The following is a 22942-nucleotide window of genomic DNA, read 5'->3' as shown; positions in this document are numbered from 1 at the left end:
ACATTGCCTGCCCCACCTCCATCTCCTACTCTTCTGCAGATAATCATACTGTGACCTTGGGACGGTCCCTCCTCCCCCTGCTCATCCAAACCTTACCTGTCCTTTTAGGCTCACTTTCCAGGAAGCCTTAGATTACTCCAGCCACTCCCAGCCCCCTTACTGCTGTAGCACTGTCCGGTGTTGTCCCAGGTGTCTCCTCCCCCTGAGTAGACTATAAGCTGCTTGAGGGCAGGCTTCAGTCTGAATATTCCTTCTGTATGAGTGTATTGCCAAACACATATCAGATGCTGGCTCAGTAAATGCTTGCTGAATCACAGCATGGTGGCATTCCCAAAGACTTACCTCAAACTCCACCTCTCCCTGTTACTTGCCACAGCCACTCACCCCTCCCTGCACCACCTCCAACTCCCACCAACCATGGGGCAAGAGGGAAAAGAAACAGGTGTTAAGAAAAGCGGAGCACACTGAAATAGAAGAAGCCAGTTCTAGGATCGTTAGTCTTTTAATATATTATTCTGAAAAGAAAGGAATTAAAAAAAAGTTCCTGACATCTCTTCTGATTTTTTAAAATTTAAATAAATACCCTACCCACCCCCCACCCGCTAAAATGTCCCTCCTTCCCCATCATCCCGCCCATCCCTGGTGCTAGACCCTCACCCCAGAGCTAAATAAGATGCCTGTTTCACAGCAGGCCACACTCACTACCAAATTCTGGCCATTGGTAAGTACTGTAATGAGTCTGCGGCCCTCAGCTCACCGGAGCCCCTCCCTCCCTTCTCTCACTGGGCTCCCCACTCCAGACTGATCCCCAGCTTGGGGGTGGGCGCTGATGGTGGGGCCTTCAGGCATTGGGGAGAGCGCCAACTTGGTTCCCTTTAATTGCCCACCATTGTCTGCTCCCTGCCCAGGAGTAGGTCAGAAGGGCCCAGAATTGCCCTCCCAACTAAAATAAATAATGAAATAAATACCCCCTCCCCACTCCCGGCTCTTATAAAAGAGCCCCTCTACCTCACACTCTAGCCCCGTCCTTCACTTGACCCGCCCTCCTTCCTCCCTTCCCTTCCCTCCTCCCCCACGCTGACTTCTGGCTTGGCCTTTGCCCTCTCAGGAGGAGGAGTCTGCCTCGCCCAGCTGGGAGAGCAGCGGAGGCCCTCACTTCCAACCTCAAACAAACCCTCCTCCCCCAAATCTCAGGGGGCGCGGCTGGCGCCCCAAGCCCGGTGGGCCTGGCGCACTCCCCGTCTCCGGGGGTTAGGGTGGAAGGCAGGGGTTCTCCCTGGCTTTCTCTCACCTGGTCCTTCAAGTGTCCCTCTTTCAAGGCAAGTCTCTGGCACCCCCGCCCCGCTCCCCAGTCCGGTGCCCCGGCCTCCCGGCCTCCTCAGATGGCAGTGTCCCAGAGGACCGTGTGCTGCCGGCGGCAGGGTGGGGTGCCGGACTTGCGGGGCTCGGGCCCCCGCCGCCAGCTGGGGAGGATGGGCATGCTCTCCTGCTTGCAGAGGCCTCGGTCGGGGCGGTGGCGGGCCTTGATCTCCTTGCACACGCAGCGCTTGCGCTCTATCACCTCCAGCAGCTTGCCATCGCGCTCACGGGCAGGCTGAGGCGGTAGGGGCAGCGGCAGCGGCAGCGCGGGGTGGGTCTGTGCCCCTTCCTCCCGCCGCCGGCCCGCGGCGAGGGGAGAAAGGAATAAGAGGGGGGGGGTCAAGGACCTCGGAGTGACCAGGTCCTGTCCCCCACTGCAAAGACCGATGCCTTTCCCCAGAAACAAGTTCATGTCATGCCCCCCAAGGCCTCTGTCCTCTCCCCTCTAGCTGGGGGTGGGGAGTGGGTGACAGGAACCCAGCCCTTGCACCCTTGGCCTCACAGGGTACCGGCCAGGCTGGGCCTGTCTCACCCTGAGGAATGGGCACCTTTAACAAACTGCAGAATGCATTTTTTGAGTTGGTCCCGCCCCACCCCACCCCAAAGAGACACCTTTTCCTAAATGCACAGAGGCACACAGCAGGCCAGTGGCCCTGCCTGGCTGTCCATCTGATTAATACAGGCTCTTCCCAGGATCACTGCCTCCCCCCCTGCCCCAACTCTCCTCTGAACCCCTATTAGACTGTGCCAGCCCCAGGCTGACCTCCTACTTCTCTTTCCATACCCAGGCTTTCTTCTCTACCTGCTCCTTCACAAATAAAAGAAAACCCAACTCCGTCCTCCTCCTCCTCACCTGGCTTGGGGCATCCCTAGGCTGGCTGCAGGGCCGGGGTGTGTGGAGCGCGGCCTGCCGGACTCCAGAGGTGGAGGCGGAGCGCCCCAGGCGGTAGCCTCCCGTGAAGTCTGAGGTGGAAAATGAGAAGTGAGGAGGGGTCGGGGCCTCCAGGTTCCCTTCCCAAAGTTCCCAGAGGGCAGCCCCTTCCAGGCTGCCCAGGACTCAGCAGAGGAGGAAAGGGAATTGACATGTGGTGGTAAAATGGAGGGCCTGGGACATGGACCCAGAGAGATTTCCCCCATCCAGCCCCATCTGTGTCCGGGTGTGGGAAGGGTGTCACCTCCATTGCGGTGGCAGGCAGGAAACGTCTGGCAGGGTATGGGCAGCGCTGTGCGGCTCCCTCCTCGGTCCCCTCCGTGGTGGATCCTGGCCAGCAGGCCCTCTGCCCCCTGACTCCTCACCGGGATCCCTGATGCCATAGGGCCCCTGTCCTCACGCTCCACCTTGCCTGGACCCTCGGCACTGCCGTTCCAGGCCCGGGCACCATCCTCGATCTCTGCTGGGATGACAAGGGGAGCTCAGTGCCTACACATGAGAAGGGTCTTGCTGTCCCCCCAGCAACACACACCATGGCATGCAGGGACCAGAAGTAACTGCCCCTTTAGAAGTCACAGCTGGGAAGGCAGGGACCCTGCCTCACACTGCCCAAACACACACACACACACACACACACACACACACACACAGGACCCCATTACTGCCACTTTCCTTTCCATCCACTGGTACCATCCCTGGGCTGAGAATCAGATATTTGCTCTTGTCAAACCCTTTTCTGTGGTCAAAGGGGACTCCCCTGGCCCAGCTTTAGCCCCAGAGCCCCTCCTGGCCTGATAGGGCCAGAATGACCACCATCTGAAACAGAGACAGGAGCCCTGGTCTTCCCCAGGAGGGGGAGATCCCAAATCCTGAGCCAGGAAGTGGGAAGGGGGAGGTTGTTGGGGGGAAGGGCTGCAAGTGAACTAAGCTCAGCTCCAAGAGGAGGCCTGGCAGAGCATTGCGTTGCCAGGCAACGGTAGGGGCCTCCCTCTCCTCTCCCTCCTGTCTGGATGGGTTGCCATGGCAACAGCTGGGAGGCAGCTGTGTTTAGCCCTTCGTGTGCGCACACTCACAAACACACACCCCTGCAGCCTAGCAAAGGGAAGGGCAGGGAGTAGAGCAGGACCGGGCAGGAGGCTACTCTTGGGGCCAGATTCCAGCCCCTTCCCATTGCAGATCTTCCTTGCCCCTCCAGTGAACATGTGGGGACCCCCTCCCCTCAGTCTCTTGCATGCCCTTATTCTCTGGTCTCCTTGAAAACTTCCCACTTCAGGACAATGGGTTGTGGCTTCCAAATAACCCTTCCAACACTTCCCTGAAATCATCACGGGCATCCCCAGTCCCCCACCCCCAAATTCCTACCCCTCACTCACTGTCCAGCTCTTTTGCCTTCCTCCCTCCATACAGGACCTTCCTCTGTAGAGCCCAGCCTGCCCCAAATGTCGTGGCGCCCATCTCCTCTTCTTCCTCCTCTGGTGTCCCTGCACTGGCGATGACATGGGCGCAGGAGATGCTGGCAAAGGCACCCCCATCGGTCCCTTGCTCCTGAAGCTGGATCTTGACCATGGGGGATGGGGCCCCCATTCCACAGCCCTTATTCAGCACCCCCCCAGCCTTGAGGCTCTCATAGGCAGGGGGTCTCTTGAGCCCAGCTGCTGCAGCTGGGTAGGTCCAGAGGGGAGTCAGGGGGCCTGCGGTTGGGTCCGGAAGGCTGTGCGGGGAGGCCAGGCAGCCACGATGGTGGAGGACCCCAGCTGCTGCGCCCATGGCCCCGCTGTGGGGGCTGGACTTCCCAGGCACTGGGGGCCTCGAGCTGGTGCACAGCATCCCATGGAGGACTGAGATCTCCTTCTCCGTCTTTGGCTCCCCAGCACCCAGGGGCGGACCAGCTGGCAGGACGGAGTGCGTGGTCACCTTGACCGCCGAGTACACCATGGTGTAAGACACAGCCTTGTCCTTGGGGGGGCCAGGGAGCAAGGCGGCTGGGGCAGGAGGGGCTGCCGGCGCCCCTGCCGCCTTGGGGCAGATCATGCTGTGGGAGTTGGGGAGCTCCCGCTCCCCCCGGGGCTGGCCAGAGCCCTGGGGTGGCAACGGTGTTGAGTGGCTCCGGGCCCGGCCTGAGGGTCCCAGCAGCAGCAGGTTGGCAGCAGGAGGCGGAGGCGGCGGGGGAGGCGTCTCCCGCTCCCGGGCAGGCACTTGGGGAGCTGGGGTGGAGCCCGCTGGCTCCTTCGAGTGGCAGAGGACCGGTAGCCTTGAGACCCCATCGCCAGGGGTTCGGGAAGCAGGCTTGGCTTGGGGGAAGGCCAGGAGCGGAGGACGGTGTTGGAGGAGGTTGGGGAAGGGTGGGGGGATTTCACAAGGAGTGGTCTTGGTAGGTGTCCCATCCCTCCGGCTTGGGAGGGCTGAAGCTGGCCGGCGGTGGGTGTGGGGCTGCAGGGCCTGAGGCTGGTGTGGCGAGGAGGTTGCGGTCAATGGAGGGGCCCCATTGGCCCGGCCTTCCCCTGCCTCCTCGGGCAGTGGGTACTTCATCTCCTCATATATAGCCTCGCTCTCCTCCGAGTCCGAGTCGGCACCAGCTGGAGGGGTCGGGCCTCTGCCCCCAAGAGGGGGCCCAGTCAGGCCCCCTCCACTTCGCCCTCCTCCCCTGAAGACATCCCCCACCATCTCAATGTACACGGGCTCCTCTTCCTGGGCACCCACCTCAGGGTCCCCAGCTACGCAGGACCCCCTACTGAGGCGCTGAAGGGGCAGATTCCCCCCTCGAGGAGAGGGAGCTGGGGGGCAGGACTCATCAAAGGAGACAGAGAGCTGAGTGTTGGGGCTTCGCCTGGGCTTCTGCGGAGGAACCTTCCGGCTGGACTCTCGGCCCTCTGGGGTTGGCTTCTGTGAGCCTGGGCAGAATGGGAAAGAGAAAAATAAACTGGGCTCTTAGTGGGGGAAGGAGATGGGCAGACCCCCTCTCATCTCTTACCCCATCTGCAAGGACATATCTGCCTCTTTATTTCCCCCACGTTCCTCAACTTAAAGCACATAGGTTCCTTTGCTACCAGCCAGCTCTATCATCCTTCCAATGAACTCCCTGGAATCTGCAGCTCCCACCCTAAATTCTGTTCCACCTTCACGTGTCCCTTCCAGGCCACCCCCTCCCCAGGAATGGGCTTTTCAGGGAGCTTCCCCTACCCTTGAATGGTTCATCTCAGGCCCTTCCAAAAAGAAACAACCCTCCCCCCACTCCCTCTGAGAATGGAACCTTCCATTTCCTTGGTTCTTCCCTGAATGGACCCTCCCCTGTAGGCCTCTCTTGGCCTGGAATGGATCCTCCCAGCTCTCCCAGCTCCCCCAGCTCCCTGGAAGGGTTGGGGGTATCTCACCTGCTTTCTTGCCTGGGGGCATGTCTGCCCCCGACCCTGCCATGCTGAGCTTGGTGCTAGGATGTCTCCGGGGCTTGGCAGGGGGTCTTCGGGCACTGCTGTCCTCTGTGAGACCCCCACCCCCCCCCCCAGGCCCAGCCCCAACACTGTCCATGCTGCCCACTGAATGGCAAGAGAGTGAGCGTGGGGCCATGGCGCTGCGGCAGGGGTGGGGGGTGTGCTCCTGGGAGGCTGGCATTGTCATGAAGCCCATCCTGAGGGAGCGGCGCAGCGAGGCGATGTCCCGCACGCGGACCCCAGGCCCTGGGCCGGCCCCGGGCCCTGCGGAGCCTGCAGGGGCCACCTCCTTACTGGAGCTGGAGAGAGAAAGATGGAACAAAGGTTGGGCCTCAGGCCTGGGCCTCCCCCTCCTCTACCCTAAAGAGGGGTGTGCAACCCTGTGGCCTCCAAGGAGGAGGAGGAGGAGGAGGAGCCTCGAGGAGAAGGAAGAGGAGGAAGGGGCCTGGGGTGGGGATGGGAGGCTGCCCGAAGGTCCAGGGCACTAAACTAGAAACGTCAGGCAGAATCCCTAGGCTTTAAAAAAGACAAGGAGATTGGGGAGGAGAGGCGAGCAGGGATGAGAGAAGGGATGAGTATGTGTGCAGAGGAGTATCGCTGGAGCTGTGTGATCCCAGCCTGGGCATATCTGGCACACGGCACTCGTGTGGACGGCTTCATGCACAGGTAGAGAGATGCACACGCAGGCAGCACAGCCCTGTCTGGCACATACACCTGCCATCACGGCCCTGCTCCTCCCAGGCTCACGCTGGCCCACACCTGGTCTCTGGCCTCCCGTCACGTCCGGCTACCACGGCCTGTGCTCCCACACCACACCGCGCCTCCATTCCCAGATGAGGGCCGTACAGCCGCATCGGCCTCCTCCTGCTGATCCTTTTCCTCCCTTCCCCTCTCTCTTCCTCTCCCTCGGTGCTGTCCTTTCTGTCAACCTCCCAGACTCACCCCCATTCCCTTTCAGTGTCCCTGAGCTTCTGTGTGAGTGAAGGGAGGGGCGGCTGGCAGGGAAAAGGGGAGAGCCACTGTGGGGTGGGCTCTCATTAAGGCCCTGTCTACTAACCCTTCATTAGGGAGAGATCACTGTAGTCATAGCTCTGATTAATCTAATTAACAAAAAGAATTAAACTCCACAGTTTCAAGGAGGGAGAAGGGAGCAGGGAGGTGGCTCTGACTCAGGCTCCAAGAGGCTGTGCAGTCAATGGGAATGAAGAGAGAGGGGAGCGAGAGCGGAGAGGCCAGGATCCAGGTCCCTGGGAGGGCAAGGAGAGAGGGCAAGCAGGGAGAGGTCCCCAGCCCTGGCTCTTCTGCAGGACCCAGCCTTCACGTCTCCCACCACACACACACACACACACACACACACACACACACACACACACACACAAAACCCTGTCGCTTGGCCCCCTCATCTCCCCCAGCAGAGGAGACTGGGAGGGGGGCAAATGGATCTTCTCTGGTGCCCCTCAAATGACTCAGTCCCTGGACCATGAGGGTAGCAGGGTCTGCCCCTACCAAGGTCAGGTGACAGGGGCGCCTGGAGCCAGCCCCACATTGACAGAAAGGAAACTACAGGCCAGAGGTGAGTCAGGAAGGGGTGACTCGGGCCTCCAGGGGTGGGGAAGAGCCAACAGGGTGCTCCTGAGCCAGAAGCCCCCCATGAGGCCAGGATGAGGGCTGGAGCCAGAAGCCAGGAGCAGGGTGGGGACAGGGTGTATGCAATGCCAGCAATTCTGTACTGAGCATAGACTCTAAGATCAGACTCATGACGAGGCTGTTGGAGCCAGGAAGGGCAGAGGGATGTGGTCCAGCCACCGGGGAAGCAGAGGTGTGGGACAGCCCAGAGGGCAATCTGGGACCGTAGCCTTACCTCCTCTTGGCCTCCTCCTCCTTGTGCTGCCTCCACTCCAGCTTGGTTTTTCGGTAGAGGAGGTTCATGTCGTGGGGCAGGAGGTGGGGGCTGGGGGGCCCTGCTCAGCGCCACCAGGCCCGGGGGGCGGCCCTCCCTGGGTCCCGGATCCACTTGGTGGAGATGAGAAGGAAAAAAAGGAAGATGTGGGGTGGGTGGGGGCCAGGAATGAATGAGAGAGAGAGAGAGAGAGAGAGAGAGAGAGAGAGAGAGGGAGAGGGAGAGGGAGAGGGAGAGAGAGAAGCGGAGATGTGACTTGGGTCCTCAGAGAGTGGAAAACAGATGGAAGCACAGAAAACCCAACACTGCCTCTAGGACCCGTAGACAGACAGACATAGGAGGACATGTGTACACAGAGTCACACACCCTGACAAAGATGTCCAGAGCCACAAACACACATTCTGGAGAGATCAGCTCGACACAGATTCCCATCCTGTAAATACATCCTGATCTACCACACAGACAGGCCCCACAAATGCACAGCAACCCCACAGCCACACAAACACACATTCAGACACACCAACCACCAGGCCACAGAACCCATATCTACAAACAGAGGACCAGACACATAGATCGGCATGGGTAAACACAACCTAGCATCAGGCAGACACATACAGACATAAACACCCCCGACACACCCACAGCACACAGAGACCTCCAGACACACACAGATCGGCTACACAGAACTGGACATACCTACAGACAAGGAGTTATACTGGGGCCTATTTGCGTACATCGCACCCCACACGGGAAGGGGGGACAGTCTGAATCCCCACCCCGTCTTGGGCCCCGAGGCAGGGGGTGTCATGAGGGCAGGGTGGGGATGCTGGGGAAGGGGTGGGGGCACTCCAAGTTGGGTATCTACAATACTACCCAAACATCTATTTCCATTCCCTGCGGGCAGGTCCCCCTTCCGGTCCTCTTCCTGGGCCCGGGCCTCGGTCCACCCCTATTCCTGCAACCCTGGCCCCTCGGTGACCGTCTCCACCTGTCTCCATGATGGCCCAAATCACCTTCTTCCTCCTCCAGGATCTGGGAGGCTCCGGCTTCCCTCTTCCAGTCCCTGCCCTCAATCCCACCCGCGGGGTCTCTAGTCTGGCCCCACAGCTACCTTCTGAGCTGCGGCCTCCATACCTGCTTTGGTTTCCCTCCCCCCAAACACACTCTTCTTTTCACCGTCGGCCTCACCTCTCCTCCTAGGCGCCCCTCCTCACTGCCGTCCTCTCCCTTCCCTGTTTGTTCCAAACCTGGCGGCTTCATTCCCCTCTCCATCCAAGGGCCCCAGGTTCCCGGGCACCCCTCCCCTTCCCCTTGTCCTGCTACCCTGGGTTTCTCCGTCTCTCGCCCCGCCAATCCTCACTACTCCCTGTCCCCCCATCAAACCTCCCCGCACCAAGGCTCCCCAATTTCCACATCACCGTACCTGGCCTGCCGGGCGCCGGCCCCCCCATGCCGGGCTCCGCCCGGAGCAGGAGGAGGGAGGAGGAGAGACAGAGAGAGACCGGGGGGAGCCGAGCTGGGCCCTGCCGCAGAGACAGCCCCGCCTCCGGGTCCGCCCCCAGACCCGCCCCCGGCCCCAAACCCACCCTTCCACACCCTCCAAGGACGGAGTGGGAGCGGCCGCGCCGCGCTGCGCCGCCAGGCTGGGGTGGGAGGCACGGGGGACGCCGAGCCCGCGGAGCCTGCGGGGGGGGGGGGACTCGGAGAAAGGGCACGGGGCGCGGGGGACCTGGCGCCGGCCCGCCCCCGCTTTGAGGCGTCCGCTCTTCGTCGCCCCTCTGCCCCTGCACGGCTGGGCGGTGTTTGGTTCGGTGTCCAAAAGCCCCGGCGGAGCAAAGTGGGGCGCAGCGCGTAGCGGCGCCCCCCGGTGGCAGCCCGGGTCCTGCACCCCCGCGCGTACCCCGTGCGCGCTCGGCGCTTCCCGGGTGCGCACCCCGCGTGGGGCCGGGGCGAGGCTGCGGCTGCGGGGCCCTGAGTGCAGTGGGGTGACGAGGCCGGCAGGGGGTGCCGCTTTCCAGGCCGAGGGGCTCGGAGAGTAGCGAGCCCGACCCTCCGAGTCTCTGCCCAGCAGGGGGCGAGCTCCCTTGGCTGCACCCCATCTTCCTGCCGCCCCCCCCAGGTGCGGGGAGGGCACCGGAGCTGACTCGCCTATCCCTGAAGACTCCCGGGCGCCCGGACCTCGTTTCACCGCCTGAGCTCAAAGGCTTACTCCAGTCCGCCCCCGGAGCCCAAATCGTCCTTCCCCAGTAACTTTTGACTCGGCAGCGGCGCCCGCCAGGTCCTGGGTGCCCCAGGGGTCGACCTTTGACTGGGACCACCGTAGCAACGGTCCGGGTGCGGACGAGGCGGCCGTTCAGGGTCGCGAGCTCGCGCCCACTTCCTCAGTCCCCCATCATATTTCCCTTCAGCTCGGAGGAATCCTCCCTCGGAAATCCCTTTGCCACACATTAGCTGCAAGAAGACCTGGGTTCTATCCCTAAGTGGCTGAAAAAGGGACCCCCGAAAGATATCCACCCCTAATTTCCGGAACCTGTGCACGTTACCTTATATGGCAGATCTTTGCAGATGTGCTGTGTGGCTTTGGGCAAATCACACAACCTCTCTGAAAGATGCCTCATCTCATATTTACCTCCATAAAGTTGTTGGGGCAGCAAAAGAATTAATACAAGGAGATTTGTAAGTCGTAAAATACATTAAGGGGGTATTATTGACCCCCCCCCAAAGGTAACCCATTAAAATACATAACAGCCCTTTCACATTTACACCTTAGTGTGAATGAATTTTTATGTATTCATGCAATAAACACTTGGCGCCGGGACCAGCAATGTCCCAGGGCCTGTAGACGCGGAGGAGTCCAAGTTGAGGCTGAGTGTCTGAGTTGGTAGGACGGGGAGCGTCCAAAGATAAATTTCCGAATAGTTTGTAGCGAGTCAGCGCTGAAGGAAGGAGGATCTGGGGGCGGAGCAGCAGGGCGGTGTTCTGAATATTGCCAAAGGGGAGAGAGTTGAGGAGTGGGGGGTTTGTGTGGGCAGCTGCTTCCTGGACCTCAGGACTTGGGAGAACCTGGGACCTGGCTGTGGTAGCTATTGTTACCATGGAGGGATAGAGGCAGAGTGCAGATGCATTTTAATAAAGAAATACAGAATAAATATATAAACGTGGAGGCAGGAGGCATTATTTTTTTCCCCTAACCCTGAAGAGTGGTTAAAAATTTCCATGAGCTAAAGCTGAAGAAGAAGGGGATGTGTCAGCCAGTCCTGGTCTCCATGCCATCAAATACTAGCTCCGAGGCCTAGGGCAGATAACCGAATGCCTAGGAGCCCCAGTTACCTCGGCAGAAACACTGGAGCTAAACCCTGCAGCTTAGCCTCATGTTTTGAAAATCCATGAGATAACTATGTAAAGCCGACCAATATGAGGAATTTTTAATGTGCTCAAGAATAGTTCTATTTGACCAAAATGAATCAGAATCCATTTCCTAATGAGCCCAAGAGTGAAGGCAGTTGTGGCCTTTAGACACTGCTTTTGCTCAGATGGTTGATTGAGGGTGCCAAAAAAGAGAAAATGGCGGTTAGGGGCTTATTTTTTCACACCTAGCACTCAGTAAACCCTTCAAGCCTGTGTGAGGATTCTCCATGGTGAAGGAGGGAGGGGATGGGAGAGGTGGGGTGCTTTAGGCCCCCTGGGTTTGTCTTCAGGTGCATCTGTGTGGGTGGCTGTGTGTGCATACGCACACATGTATATGCGACCAGGGTTGGAGAGAAAGTGCAAGTCCAAGTGGGCACCTTTCTGAGCACATCTTTGTTTCTCCACGGGAGGGCCAGACAAGGGCACACCTGAGTGTGCAGGATGTCCCAGCTGCACCACCGACAGCCTTCTGAACCTCCAGGGTCTCAATATCCACATCCAAAAAGAGGAATACTACGGTGCCTGGGGTTTGGTTCAAATACTCCAGCACAATGCAACAAAAGATATTGGGAGTATAGATGAACCAAGGTTGGTTGTGAGTTGATCATTGTGGAAATTGCATGATGGGTACCTGGGACTTTATCACATTCTCTCTACTTGGGGGCATGTTTGCAGATTGTCATAATAATCCACTTTTAAAAATAAGGACAGAGAAGGGTAACGGGACCTTCCTCATACCGTTACTGTAGAAACCAGTAAAGATACATTAACAGCTGCAGCAGCACCCAAACACTGACTGGGTGCTCATGGGGTGGCACCCAGTAGAGTCCCGGGTAAATTCCTTCCCACTCTTCTGTGGATCGGTAGGCCAATGGCAGCAAGTGCCTACAAGTAAGGGAATCCCTGGCCTACCCGCAAGCTCCTCCCCTTTCTCTCCGCCCTCCGCAGCCCCTCCCTCCGAGGAAGCGCTGGGCTACGGCCCAGCAGGTGTGGGGTTAAGCCGGTTCTGGGGGCCCCGGGAGCAGCAGCCGCCGCCGCCGCAGCAGCAGCAGCAACTCCACCAGCAGCGGTGCTGGCAGGCCTGGCCCCGGGCCAGCTGGCCAGGAGCCCCAGGAGGCAGTGAGGGCGGAGGAAGGGGAGGAAGAGGGGAAGGAGGAGGAGGAGGAGGAGGAGGAGGAGAGGAGCAGTCAGCAGGCCCGAGGAGGCAGGACTTCCTGGTGTGGGGGTTGTCAACAGCCCAGAAAGAGAAAGGCAGAGAGACAGAACCGAGAGGAGCCGAGAAGCGAAGAGAGACCCAGCCGTGCCACGCGGAGGAGTTTTGGGAGACCCACTCGCCCCAACCACCCAGGCGGCTCCACCTGGAGGATCGGGGGCGGGGGGCGGGGGGGGGGGGGCAGAGCCGCCTCTTCCCGCACCGGTCTGGAGACCCTTGGGGCTTCAGAGGCCGCGCCTGGGTTCCACCAAGGAGGCGGGGGATCCTTCTTTTCCGGAGAGCAAACTTTTTACTGAGATGCCTTGTGGGGCAAAGTGCGGTCCCCGAAGAGAACTGGACAGCCTCTGATTCCCGCCTGCGCCCCCCGCGCTGCTGGGGCCAAGAGGCCCCAGGGGAAGGACAACCCGACATCTTAGGCGGCCGGGACCCCCGGCCCAGCTCGGTGGCCGAGGCCGAGAGGTATGGCTCTGGGCTGGGCGGGGCGCTGGGGCAGCGGGGCAGGGCCTGCCCCAGGGATGGGGGAGCTGGGGTGCGGGGGCCCGGACACCGGGCAGAGGCCTCTCAGCGGCGGGGCCAGGCTGAAAAACTGCTTCACCCCTGCTCAACCAAGGCCCTGGAGCCCCCCGCCCTCGGGTAACTGGGTCTTGCGAGTTTGAATCCCAGGGAAGAAATGCCCAACTTTGGGTCTGGGCTGCCTCTTCCTACTCTGTGGGACGGCTGGGATCTCCTGGTCTCTTTCGTCTCTGTCTCTTTGTCTCTGGGTCTCTGGCGGTTTCCCCTTCCTCCCCCATTCTGCTCCCCAGAGAGGAAGCCCCAGAGGTGGCCTGCCCACTGCTTTCTCACAGTCTCTCTCTCTCTCTCTCTCTCTCTCTCTCTCTCTCTCTCTCTTTTTCCAGTTTGCAAACTCAGCTCTGGAGTTGGGCAGCGCCAGCGGCAGGAAAAACCTGCCCCTGCCCCCACCTCCTGCCGCCTCCCCTGCCCTGTGCTCCCTTCACCAACCCAGCACCCCCAGTTCCTGCAGGGCCCTCCGGCCATGTCGGACCCAGATGTCCCCAGGGGCCCTGATGCCCCCGCCATGTGGCCCCCCTGTTCCAGGGGTGCCTGAGCCCCTTCGAGGAGCCCCAGCTGCACCCCCGCCCACCTTGGCTGAGTCCTAGCCCCAGGGACCATGAGTGGGGGCAAGAAGAAGAGTAGTTTCCAAATCACCAGCGTCACCACGGACTATGAGGGCCCAGGGAGCCCAGGGGGTTCTGAGCCCCCTGCCTTGCCCACCCCCACTGGGCCCCCACCCCGCCTGCCTAATGGGGAGCCCAACCCCGAGCAGGGGGGCAAGAGCACCCCCCGGAATGGCTCCCCACCGCCTGGGGCCCCTGCCTCCCGTTTCCGGGTGGTAAAGCTGCCCCACGGCCTGGGAGAGCCTTACCGCCGAGGCCGTTGGACGTGTGTGGATGTTTACGAGAGAGACCTGGAGCCCCCAGGCTTTGGCCGGCTCCTGGAGGGAATTCGAGGGGCCTCAGGAGGCACTGGGGGCAGATCTCTGGATTCCAGGTTGGAGCTGGCCAGCTTGGGCCTGGGTGCCCCAACTCCACAGCCAGGCCTGTCTCAGGGCCCCACCTCCTGGCTCCGTCCGCCCCCCACCTCCCCTGGACCTCAGGCCCGCTCCTTAACCGGGGGGCTGGGCCAGCTGGCAATGCCTGGCAAGGCCAAGGTGGAGACACCCCCACTGTCAGCCTCCCCACCCCAGCAGCGCCCCCCAGAGCCCCGGACTGGGGATAGCGCGGGCCCATCCCGGGCTGCCACGCCCCTGCCATCCCTGAGGGTGGAAGCGGAGGCTGGGGGCTCAGCAGCAACAGGGACCCCTCCCCTGTCCCGGTCAAAGGATGGAGCCCTGCGGCTGAGGATGGAGTTGGTCGCTCCAGAGGAGATGGGGCAGGTAAGAGCTGGGTTCTGGGGTGGGGGAGACACCTGAGGGGCGGTGCTTGCCCATCTCAGCCTGGGTCCCCAGCCTGGGCCTTCCTGCCTCCACCTCCATGCCACCCTCTCCCCACCTGTCTGTCCCATCAGGTAGCCTCTCTTTTCTCTTCCTGCCCTTTCCCTGGGAAGCCCATCCTTCTCCCCACACAGCCTTTCTTTTCTTTCTCAGGCTCCTTCTTCCCCTACATTCTGCACCTTCTTTCTTTCTCTTTAGCCTTTAATTTGTTACCTTTGGCCCAGGTCTCCGTTTCCTAATAGCCCAGTCCTGTCTCTCCATCACAGAGATGTGGCCTCCTCACTTTGGCCCTTACCTTCTGTCTTGGTTTCACCCCTTCTGGCTTCAGGCATTGAGGGTGGAGGTCCTAGGTGGGGCTGGGTGCTTGGGCCTCTGGGAGCTGCCGAGGTTGGCAGGGAGGGGTAGAAAGTGGTCGTCCCACTGTCTCCCTGGCTGACTTGTGTGTCTCGGGACCCTGCATCTAGGCCTCTCCACGACTGATAACTGGGGGTGGCCACTGGGGAATGGGAGAAAAGCAGGAAGCAGCCCAGAGAGAGTTAAATCCTTTGCTCTTTCTGCTTCCTGTCTCCAAAAGAGGAACAAGTCTGGGCTGGGGGGCAGGATGCTTGGGTCCCTGGGGTGGGGGTGGGCAGCCAGGGGTGTGGGGGATGGATGTGTCTGTCCTGAAGGAGAAAATAACACCTTGGACTGCAGAAGAAAAGGCAGGGAGTGTGAGAATGAGAACTTTTCCCCCTTCCTGGCCTTGGGCACAAACCACAGTATAAAAATAACCTGGGACTGGATGTCTGGGCCCTGTCAGGACCGGTCAGGACCGGCTCCCCCACCCCCTCCTGGCCTCAAGCTCACATCTCTCATGCTGCGCCCCCTACTTTTCTTGAGTCAGTTCTTACTCCAGGGGAGAAGATGCTGTTTCCTTTACTGGTCCCTGTCCCCATGCCGTTACAAAGCAAGTCCCCTTTGCCCCAGTCCCTCTGTCATTAAGCCCTGGCCAAGCTTCCCTTGGACCTGCAGACCCTGCCCATCTGTCCTTAGTGCCCCCAGACCCCTCTCCTCAACCCACATCCTGTGTGCACGTGCCCCGAAGTCTGGCTCCCCTCTCTCAGGAGAGAGGCTGGGAGGAGGGCAGGGGGATACCACCTGGGCCCCCTTCCTCTGCTGTGTCCTTCTAACCACTCTGGACTCTCTGTTCTTGGCTTTTCCGAGAAGCAGGGGCCTCCTGGGGCCTCACAGAGGCGTCTTGTTCCTGTGGCCCCCGCCCTTTTGCAGCCACCCCCAGCGCCTGTTGGGCTGTGTGGGTCCATGCCCAGGCTCCACCTCCCCCCCCATCTCCGCAACCTAACCGCCCCCCCACCCCCAGGGCCCAGTGCAGGAGCAGAACCTCACCTGAATCTGAGAAGTTTGAGAGTAGAGACTAGAAAAGATGAGGGGGGGGGGGGGGGAGGCGGGGAGGGAGGACCAGTTTCTGAGGATTCATTCATTCTACAAATAGTTATTGAACAAACTATAAGCTCTGCCCTCTAGAGCTTACCTTTTAGTAACAGGGAGGCAAAAATACTTTAATTTCAGATACTATTAGGTGCTATAAAAAAACAAACAAAAAAACACACATAGAACAGTTCAGTGGAATTCACTAGTCCAGTGATGGGGAACTGCCTCTCTGAGGAAGTGACATTTGAGTTGCTTTAGTAAGTCAGATGACAGAAGGCCCAGACACTCTCTGACTAGCCTCTGATTGGGGGGTCCTGGTTCAGCTCGTGGAAGGGTACTGGAGTGCCTGCCAGACCCCCTCTCTAGTACCCTAGTACCCCGTGAGCCACTTTTTGGAAGCTGCTCACACTCAGTCTTAGGGATGCACACGGTTTCCCTTGCCTCTGATACCTGCCTAATGCCTCCACCAGACCTGGGCGCGAGAGAAGGGCTTTGGGTCAGGACTCCTGGGTCCTCGGAAGAGAACGGGTGTATGTGGGGAGAGATGAGGAAGACTACTAGGCAAGCTGTAAGGTGGCCGGTTCTTTTCTTGCGCTTGATGTGATGATTCCTACCTCTCTGCCTCCAGGTGCCCCCACTCGACTCTCGCCCCGGCTCCCCAGCCCTTTACTTGTTCCCCGATGCCAGTCTGGTTCACAAGTCTCCAGACCCCTTTGGAGCAGCAGCAGCCCAGAGCCTCAGCCTGGCCCGCTCCATGCTGGCCATCAGTGGCCACCTGGACAGCGATGATGATAGGTAGGTGGGCTCTGGATCTCCACCCAGCACCTGGGCCAACTGCATGAAACTGCCTGGTAGGTGTCCTTCCCCCAAGTTGAACTTGGAGAGGACCTCTTCAACAGTGAAACCTGGCCTGGGCACAACCACTGGGCAAAGTTGATTTGGGACCCACTCCCTCTCTGTGGAGAGAGCTGGGTGGGACTCCCTGGCTTAGGATTGTCAAATCATAGACTTTTTTTTAGAGTTTGAAGGGAGTCATTGTTGTCAAATTCCAGAGCTCTTGCAGATTTAGCGATCATTTGGCCAACCCTAAGAATTTACTGGCAAGTGCGCTGGAGAGGCAAATAGGGAGTGGGTCTCCTCCGGGTTCCCACCTCCTTCTCCCTACTGAGGAGAATGGAACGCCAGCCTTTGGAGGTAACATCCTTAGACACTGTGTACACTACTTTAGGATCCTAGGACTTCTAGTGCCAAGAAAGCACGTCCCTGAGGTTCTGCTCTCTGCGCTCAGAACACCAGGAGGGCTGAGTCCTCCCTGCAGCCACGAAGCCAGAGCCTGGAGAGGATGGCTGTGGGGCACAGGGGAGGCACAGGAGAGCAGGATCTGCAGGAGTTTGCCCTTCAGGGGAGAATGTGCATTCAGTTTGGCGGCACGGTGGGCAGAACTTCCTGTTTCGAGGGCCAGGTTTCAACATAGGAATGTCAGCAAGCTGAAAAGGGAGGAACGAAATTGCGAGTCAGATAGGCACGCAGCTCCCTTCTGGCTGGGGACTGATAGAAAGGCTGGGGAGTCACCACTTTTATTTTGGAGGGAGGAGTGGGACTTCCTGTTTGAGGCTCTGGGGGGAGGGACTTCCTGTTTGGAAGGAAATAAGAGGTGGGGCTTAGCCTTGAGTTTTATGGGTGATGGGGAGACCTATTCTAGAAGGGAGTCTCTCCTGCCTGCTTGTGTCTTTCATGGCGCCACCCCACCCCGAATCAGGGACTAAGTCTCACCAAAGAAAAGGGCTTGTGGCCTTGGGGAGAGGCGGGAGGCAGAGAGGAAAGAGAAGGGGTGGCCAGGAGCCAGTGGGATGGAGGGCGAGGGGCCTGGTGGTGGCTCCTCCAGAGTGAGGGACACAGTGGGGCAGGGCATTGCTGCTTCTGGGCTCCCCCGCTCTCAGGAATGTGTGAGGTGAGGTGTGAGGTTGGCCAGGGCCGGGGAGTCACCTGCCCCCATGGCTGCTATTCTCAGAGCTTCCCACCCTTATTCCCTCCCACTGGGAGGTTCCCTGGCATGAGGGCTCCCTGTCCCTCCCCACCCATGTTGATTTCAGAGCCAACCTCCTACTTCTCCTTCTTAGAGGGCTCTGCCTCCAGGAGCCTCCTCAGCTCTATTCTTTTGGCTTGTCCCCTCCCTCCCTCCCTCTGTCCCACTCCCTCCCCACACCCCAGTCTGACCGGTCAGGCACCCAGGCTTCACTTTATCCTGCTCCACTCCAAGCCTCTGGGGCTCTGGCCCAGCCCAGCCCCTCTCTTGCCCCACCCTGCTGGGCCAGTAGGATTGGGTTGGGCCATTCCCCTTGGTCCCCTGGGATGAGCCATGTGGCCCCCACCTCACCTCTCTGGTGTGCCCAGAGCTGGCAGGAGAACAGGGTCTGAGTGGCATGGAACCTCCCTTTCAAAGAGAAAGTGGGCTGGGGAGTTGAGTGCCTGGATCTCAGATGGGGAATGGGGGATGCCTGCCAATCTCAGAATCTGGGGATGGGAGAACAGAGGGTGCCTGGTGAATTCAGACTGCTCGTGTACTGCTGGGTGGCAAGAACCATCGTGTCCACAACAGGGCCTGGCAGTTGGAAGGTACTTGAATAAGTGGATAGATGGATAAATAGTTGGGTGGATGAGGGAATGTGTGGGTAGATGGCCAGCATGGGGATTCCAGGCATTATAGGGAATGAATCCCAGGGACTTGGGAAAGAAAAAGTACATTTATTTATCTAGTGCCTCCGTTGGGTCAGGTGCTACCTCTCACCTCACTAAAACAACCCCATGATCCCCACTTTCCAGATGAAGAAACTGAGACTCAGAGAAGAAAGGTTTTAGAAACCTGCTCAAGGTCACTGAGCTAGTAAGTGACAGGACTGCATTTGGAGCCTGGGTCTGACCCCAAAGCCACATTCTCCACTCTCCTACTGGGATGCCTATGTCCCAAGAGAAGAGGAGGAGGCAGCCCTCTCTAGGATGCCCTTTCTCTCCAGGACAGAGGCAGGGACAGCTCTCCCAAGCTGGGCAAGGAGCCAACCCCCCTGCCCCCCCCCCCCCCCCTGGCCTGGCCCCACCCCAAAGGCACCACAGATCCGGGAGGGAGTATAGAGAGGGCAGCCGGATGCCACTTTGTTGGCCTCAGGCCCATCCCCTGCGGGCTCCTCCGAACATAGCTAGGGAGTAGAGCTGGCCCTTGTCCCCCGAATCAGAACCTTTCCACCTCTTCCAGGTGTCCCACTTCTTCATCTGGCCCTTATTTTGAGGATGTTTCATTTGACCTTCAAAAAGGAAGACCAGCCTCTAGGGCTGTCCTTGCCCCAAGACCCAAGGGTCCCACAGAGCCAGAGTCCCCAGTTGTGCATACCATGCATGCACAACCCCAGGGGGCGCCACTCACATTTAAAATCACTGTCGTCAAAACTTGGAAGTCATATGAGTTTTCTGAAAGATGGCACTAAGTGTCTTGAAAAGGGGGGCATTTTGTTCTAATTCACACAGTCGCCTTTTGGGTTTGTGGTGGGGGCTGATCCCACCCAGCTAACTTCAAGCTTCCTGGTCCTGGCCCTGCCCAGGGATTCCGGCACAGTGCCTGCAGCTTGCTTGCTCTGGGCGCTCTCAAGGGGAGCGTTTGGGTTGCCGGCCAGAGTCCTGGTCCCTTGAAGTATTAACGTTAGAATGTGACAGTGGAAAGTGCTGTCAAAAATTCTCCGGCACTAGACAAACAGGAGATAGTCATCTATCAGCCAACAAATGTTTATTGTTGTATTATTCCTTTATTTCTGGCAAGAACAAACAACTTACTTGGCATCTTTACCTGAGTGTCCGCCAAGCAAGGCCAGTGTTCCTATTCCTGTGAATCTTCCCCTCTTTGGTCTCTGTGTGTCTTGTGTGTACTGGGGAGGGGGGCAGGGGGCGGTGACCTGTGGTGGCCCAGGCTCCACCCAGGTGTCTCAGATTGAAATAGCTTGAAAATTGCCATGGCTCTCCAGCTGGCTGGCTCACCCTCCACTCTTAAACTTGTCCTGTCCCCCCAACCCCAGGAGTCCCTGGTGTCCTTTGCCCATCCCACCCTGTCCTGCTCTCTCAGGCCCTGTCACCCCCTTGGTTACTCCACCTGTCAGCGCCTTCTGCACCCAGAGCTTGGACAGGAAATGGAAAATTCCCAGCTCCCTTGTGCTCCCTTCCTGGCTGCAGGGCCTCATCCAAGGGTCACCTTGAATTGAGTGCTAATTCCCCCCACAGGGAAGCGAGTTGGAACCGACCATCAGGAGAAAGGGCTTGCAACCGGAGCACAGGAGTGCAGGATGCTGCATGTTGAGATCACCCACTCTGAGGGGGGCAAGGCTGAGGGCTGGAGGACAGGATCATGGGTGATCCTGCAGCACAAGGGGGGGCGGGCCTGGGTGTAGAGGTGGCCCCAGGGCTGAGGTGGCTGAGGGAGAGGTTGGTCAGGTGCGGGTCATGAGCTAGGGCATGAAGCAGGGGGCTGAGACCCAAGTGGTGACAAGAGGGAGACTTGGGGGATAGGGTGAGGCCGAAAGGCTTGTGCAGACTCTTGGCCTCCCTTGGCCTCAGAGGGGCAAGACTTGCTTGAGGGATCCTGAGGCCGGCCCTGGAACCGTTTGGCCAGGCCTGAGTCGACCTCTGGTGGCCGCTTAACAAACTGCAGCCAGGCCTGCTGTCCCCTATCATTGGCTCCCAAGGGCCTTCAAAACCCTTGCTCCAATTCTCCATGTCCCATCTCCAGCCTCACTTTCCCACCTCCCCTCAAGTCTTTGTTCCCTCCAAGACTGCAGACCCGAGACCCCGGTTCCAGATCCATAGGCTGTGCTTGTTTATCAGGGCTCTGTTTTCATTGCTTTGGTAACCTTTCCATTCTTCTCCCTCAGAGACCTTCTGGCCAGGCCCCAGGGTCACCCATGATGTGGGCTTTGTGTCTGGGGCAGGGGGTGCTTACAAGTCCAAGAAAGATGACAAGTTAATCCGAAACACCACACCACCCACCCCCATCCCAGCAGAGTGGAGCTGAGGGCTTGAGGGAGACCAGTGTTAGTTCAGAGGGGATGGGATGGGTGGAGAAGTGGGGACGTCTCCCTAGGCCAGGCTGTCCCTCACCCTACACACCCCTCTCTGACCCAAGCCTCAGGCCCCAGAGTCCCTCCCCCGACCCAGCCCACCAGCTGACTTCCCTCAGCCTGCCCCCTTCCCTCTGCTCTGGGATTGGTGCCAGGGTGAGAAGGGGACATTGGCACTGACCATGTCTGGGAATTCCCGCCCACCATGGAGGTTGGTGGGAGGGGGTCCCCGTGTCCCTGAGGAGCCAATAGCAGCCAGGCTTTGCCCTGGGGGGCGGTGTATATCTTTCAGACCAGCACCCCCTAGGCACTGTCTCCTTTCCGCCTGCCTGGCACCAGCCAGACCCCGCTCTGCCCCGGGGGGCTCTGAGCCCCCCAGGCAGTCCATCTGATACAGCCCTCTCCTTCTGGGGGTTGCCTAAAGCCCTTTCCCTTGGGAATGGCCCAGCCAGGCATCTCTGTCAAGTCCCTGGTGTCATCGTATGAGACCCGAGTGGTGGGGATGGCTCCAGGGCCTCCCCGGAAAAGGGGCTGTGTCTCCTCTCCTTGCTCTCCTCGGGGAGCATCCCCCATCCGAGGGGCATCTGCACCCCCACCTCACCGGGGCCTGGGGGGGCCTGGACAGCGGCCCTCACCCCGCCGGGGGATGGACAAAACCCTCCTCTCCCTGATTCTCTACTGTCACAGGTACAGACAGGGGTGTGGGTGGGAGGCTGCAGTGAATGGGGCTTGTGGAGGAGGCCAGAGCCTGCTCTGAGAAGGACCCGGAGGGCAGCTGGCTGCGGTGTCCAGACACCTGGTTTGGCACCTGCTCTTCCCCCTCACCTCTCATCTCCCTGTGTCTCCCCAGCGGCTCCGGAAGCCTGGTTGGCATTGACAACAAGATCGAACAAGCCATGGTAAGAGAAGCCATCTTGGTCCCAGGTGGTCCCAGCTCATGTCCTGCTGCCCCTCCTCTGCTGTCCTCATTAGGGAATACTAACTCCCAGCTCCTCATCTGACTCCCAGCTGGGTTCCCTAGGGTTCTTCACCCCCTCCTGTCTCCACCTGAACTCCTGATTTCCCTTGGTCTCTGACCCAGCCCCCATCTCTGTCTTTAAGCCCTAACTTTGTCTCTGTCCCCTCTTCCCACTCCGTGCCCCCCGCCTTCCCCACCGCTTCCCTGCTTTGCTGCTTCTCCTGTGGTCCTTCATCATTTGGGAGCAGGGGCATCTCTCACACCCAGACCCTGGAGGCACTGGGCAGTTGGGGTGGCCTGGGACCCCTGACCCTTTGCCTGTCCCGGGCCCCCAGGACTTGGTGAAGTCCCACCTCATGTTTGCGGTCCGGGAGGAGGTGGAGGTGCTGAAGGAGCAGATCCGAGACCTGGCCGAGCGGAATGCCGCGCTGGAGCAGGAGAATGGACTGCTGCGTGCCCTGGCCAGCCCTGAGCAGCTGGCCCAGCTGCCTTCCTCGGGGGTCCCGCGGCTTGGGCCCCCTGCGCCCAATGGGCCCTCCGTCTGAGCCTCCCTTCCCTCACAATGTGCCTTTGGGGGCTCCCACAGCTGCCAGGCCTTGTGCCAGCTGCCTGCCCCCTCTTCCTATGCAGCTTTAATGCCTCCTGATCCCTGGGGATGGGAGTTGAAGGCTCAGAATTGGCCTGTCCCCGCCCCCCACAACTCTTCCTCAATCTCCCCCTAGTGCCCAGGGACTGAGCTGCGGCATCTCCAGGCCTTGAAGGAGGAGGGAGGGCTTCAGGATGGGGTGTTAGATGGAGCCCTCCTCCCTCCCGAGGTGTCAGTGTTCTGGGACCCCTGGCAGTAGATGGCTGGGGGCGTTGGAGTCTCCCTGGCAGACACCCCATCCCCACCTCATTCCCTCAAAGTACCCCCTCTCCTCTGCCCAGGGGAGGGAATATGGACAGTCTGCGAGTTCTGGGATTCAGGTTGTTATTAAAATAATAATTATAATTAAAAAAAATCCGAAGAAACTTGAATCTGGAGGTTGGCATCTCGTTGCTTGTGTCCAGATGGGGCCTGCAGTGGCATTTCCACTCGTGGGGGAAAGACTGAGGCTGTGGGCTCCCTTAGAGATCTTGTGCAGACTGGGAAGGTTTGAATGTGGCTCAGACAGAGTGGTCAGAAAAAGAGTTGTGGAAGGGGGTGAGGGGAGGGTGGGGAAGCCAGTGGCCTGGGTCCTGGGAAGGGGCA

At 59.6% G+C, this 22942-nt stretch overlaps 2 protein-coding genes across 3 annotated transcripts; one reads left to right on the top strand and one right to left on the bottom strand.

Annotated features, from left to right (window-relative positions):
• Positions 1-1077: 1077 nt before the first annotated feature.
• Positions 1078-9158, bottom strand: NYAP1 (neuronal tyrosine phosphorylated phosphoinositide-3-kinase adaptor 1). 2 transcript variants are annotated; one of them, XM_047837431.1, is made up of 7 exons: positions 9042-9158; positions 7580-7731; positions 5662-6017; positions 3664-5181; positions 2535-2753; positions 2213-2322; positions 1078-1636 (listed from the first exon to the last, which is right to left on the bottom strand). In XM_047837431.1, the coding sequence occupies exons 2-7, from the start codon at positions 7645-7647 to the stop codon at positions 1379-1381; spliced, it is 2529 nt and encodes an 842-aa protein (XP_047693387.1). In that variant the 5' UTR covers positions 7648-7731; positions 9042-9158; the 3' UTR covers positions 1078-1378. The 2 variants fall into 2 exon arrangements, with proteins under 2 accessions (XP_047693387.1, XP_047693388.1); XM_047837432.1 differs by having other exon boundaries at positions 2535-2750.
• A 3042-nt stretch (positions 9159-12200) lies between these two features.
• On the top strand, positions 12201-22728 carry TSC22D4 (TSC22 domain family member 4). The gene is made up of 5 exons (XM_047837900.1): positions 12201-12698; positions 13136-14172; positions 16286-16452; positions 21604-21652; positions 22047-22728. The coding sequence occupies exons 2-5, from the start codon at positions 13408-13410 to the stop codon at positions 22254-22256; spliced, it is 1191 nt and encodes a 396-aa protein (XP_047693856.1). The 5' UTR covers positions 12201-12698; positions 13136-13407; the 3' UTR covers positions 22257-22728.
• The last annotated feature ends 214 nt before the right edge of the window (positions 22729-22942 follow it).

Source organism: Prionailurus viverrinus, chromosome E3 (assembly GCF_022837055.1).
Source record: "Prionailurus viverrinus isolate Anna chromosome E3, UM_Priviv_1.0, whole genome shotgun sequence".
Taxonomy (NCBI): Eukaryota; Metazoa; Chordata; class Mammalia; order Carnivora; family Felidae; genus Prionailurus; species Prionailurus viverrinus.
The sequence above is the reverse complement of the archived record's forward strand: the minus strand, read 5'-3'. Positions and strand labels throughout refer to the sequence as shown.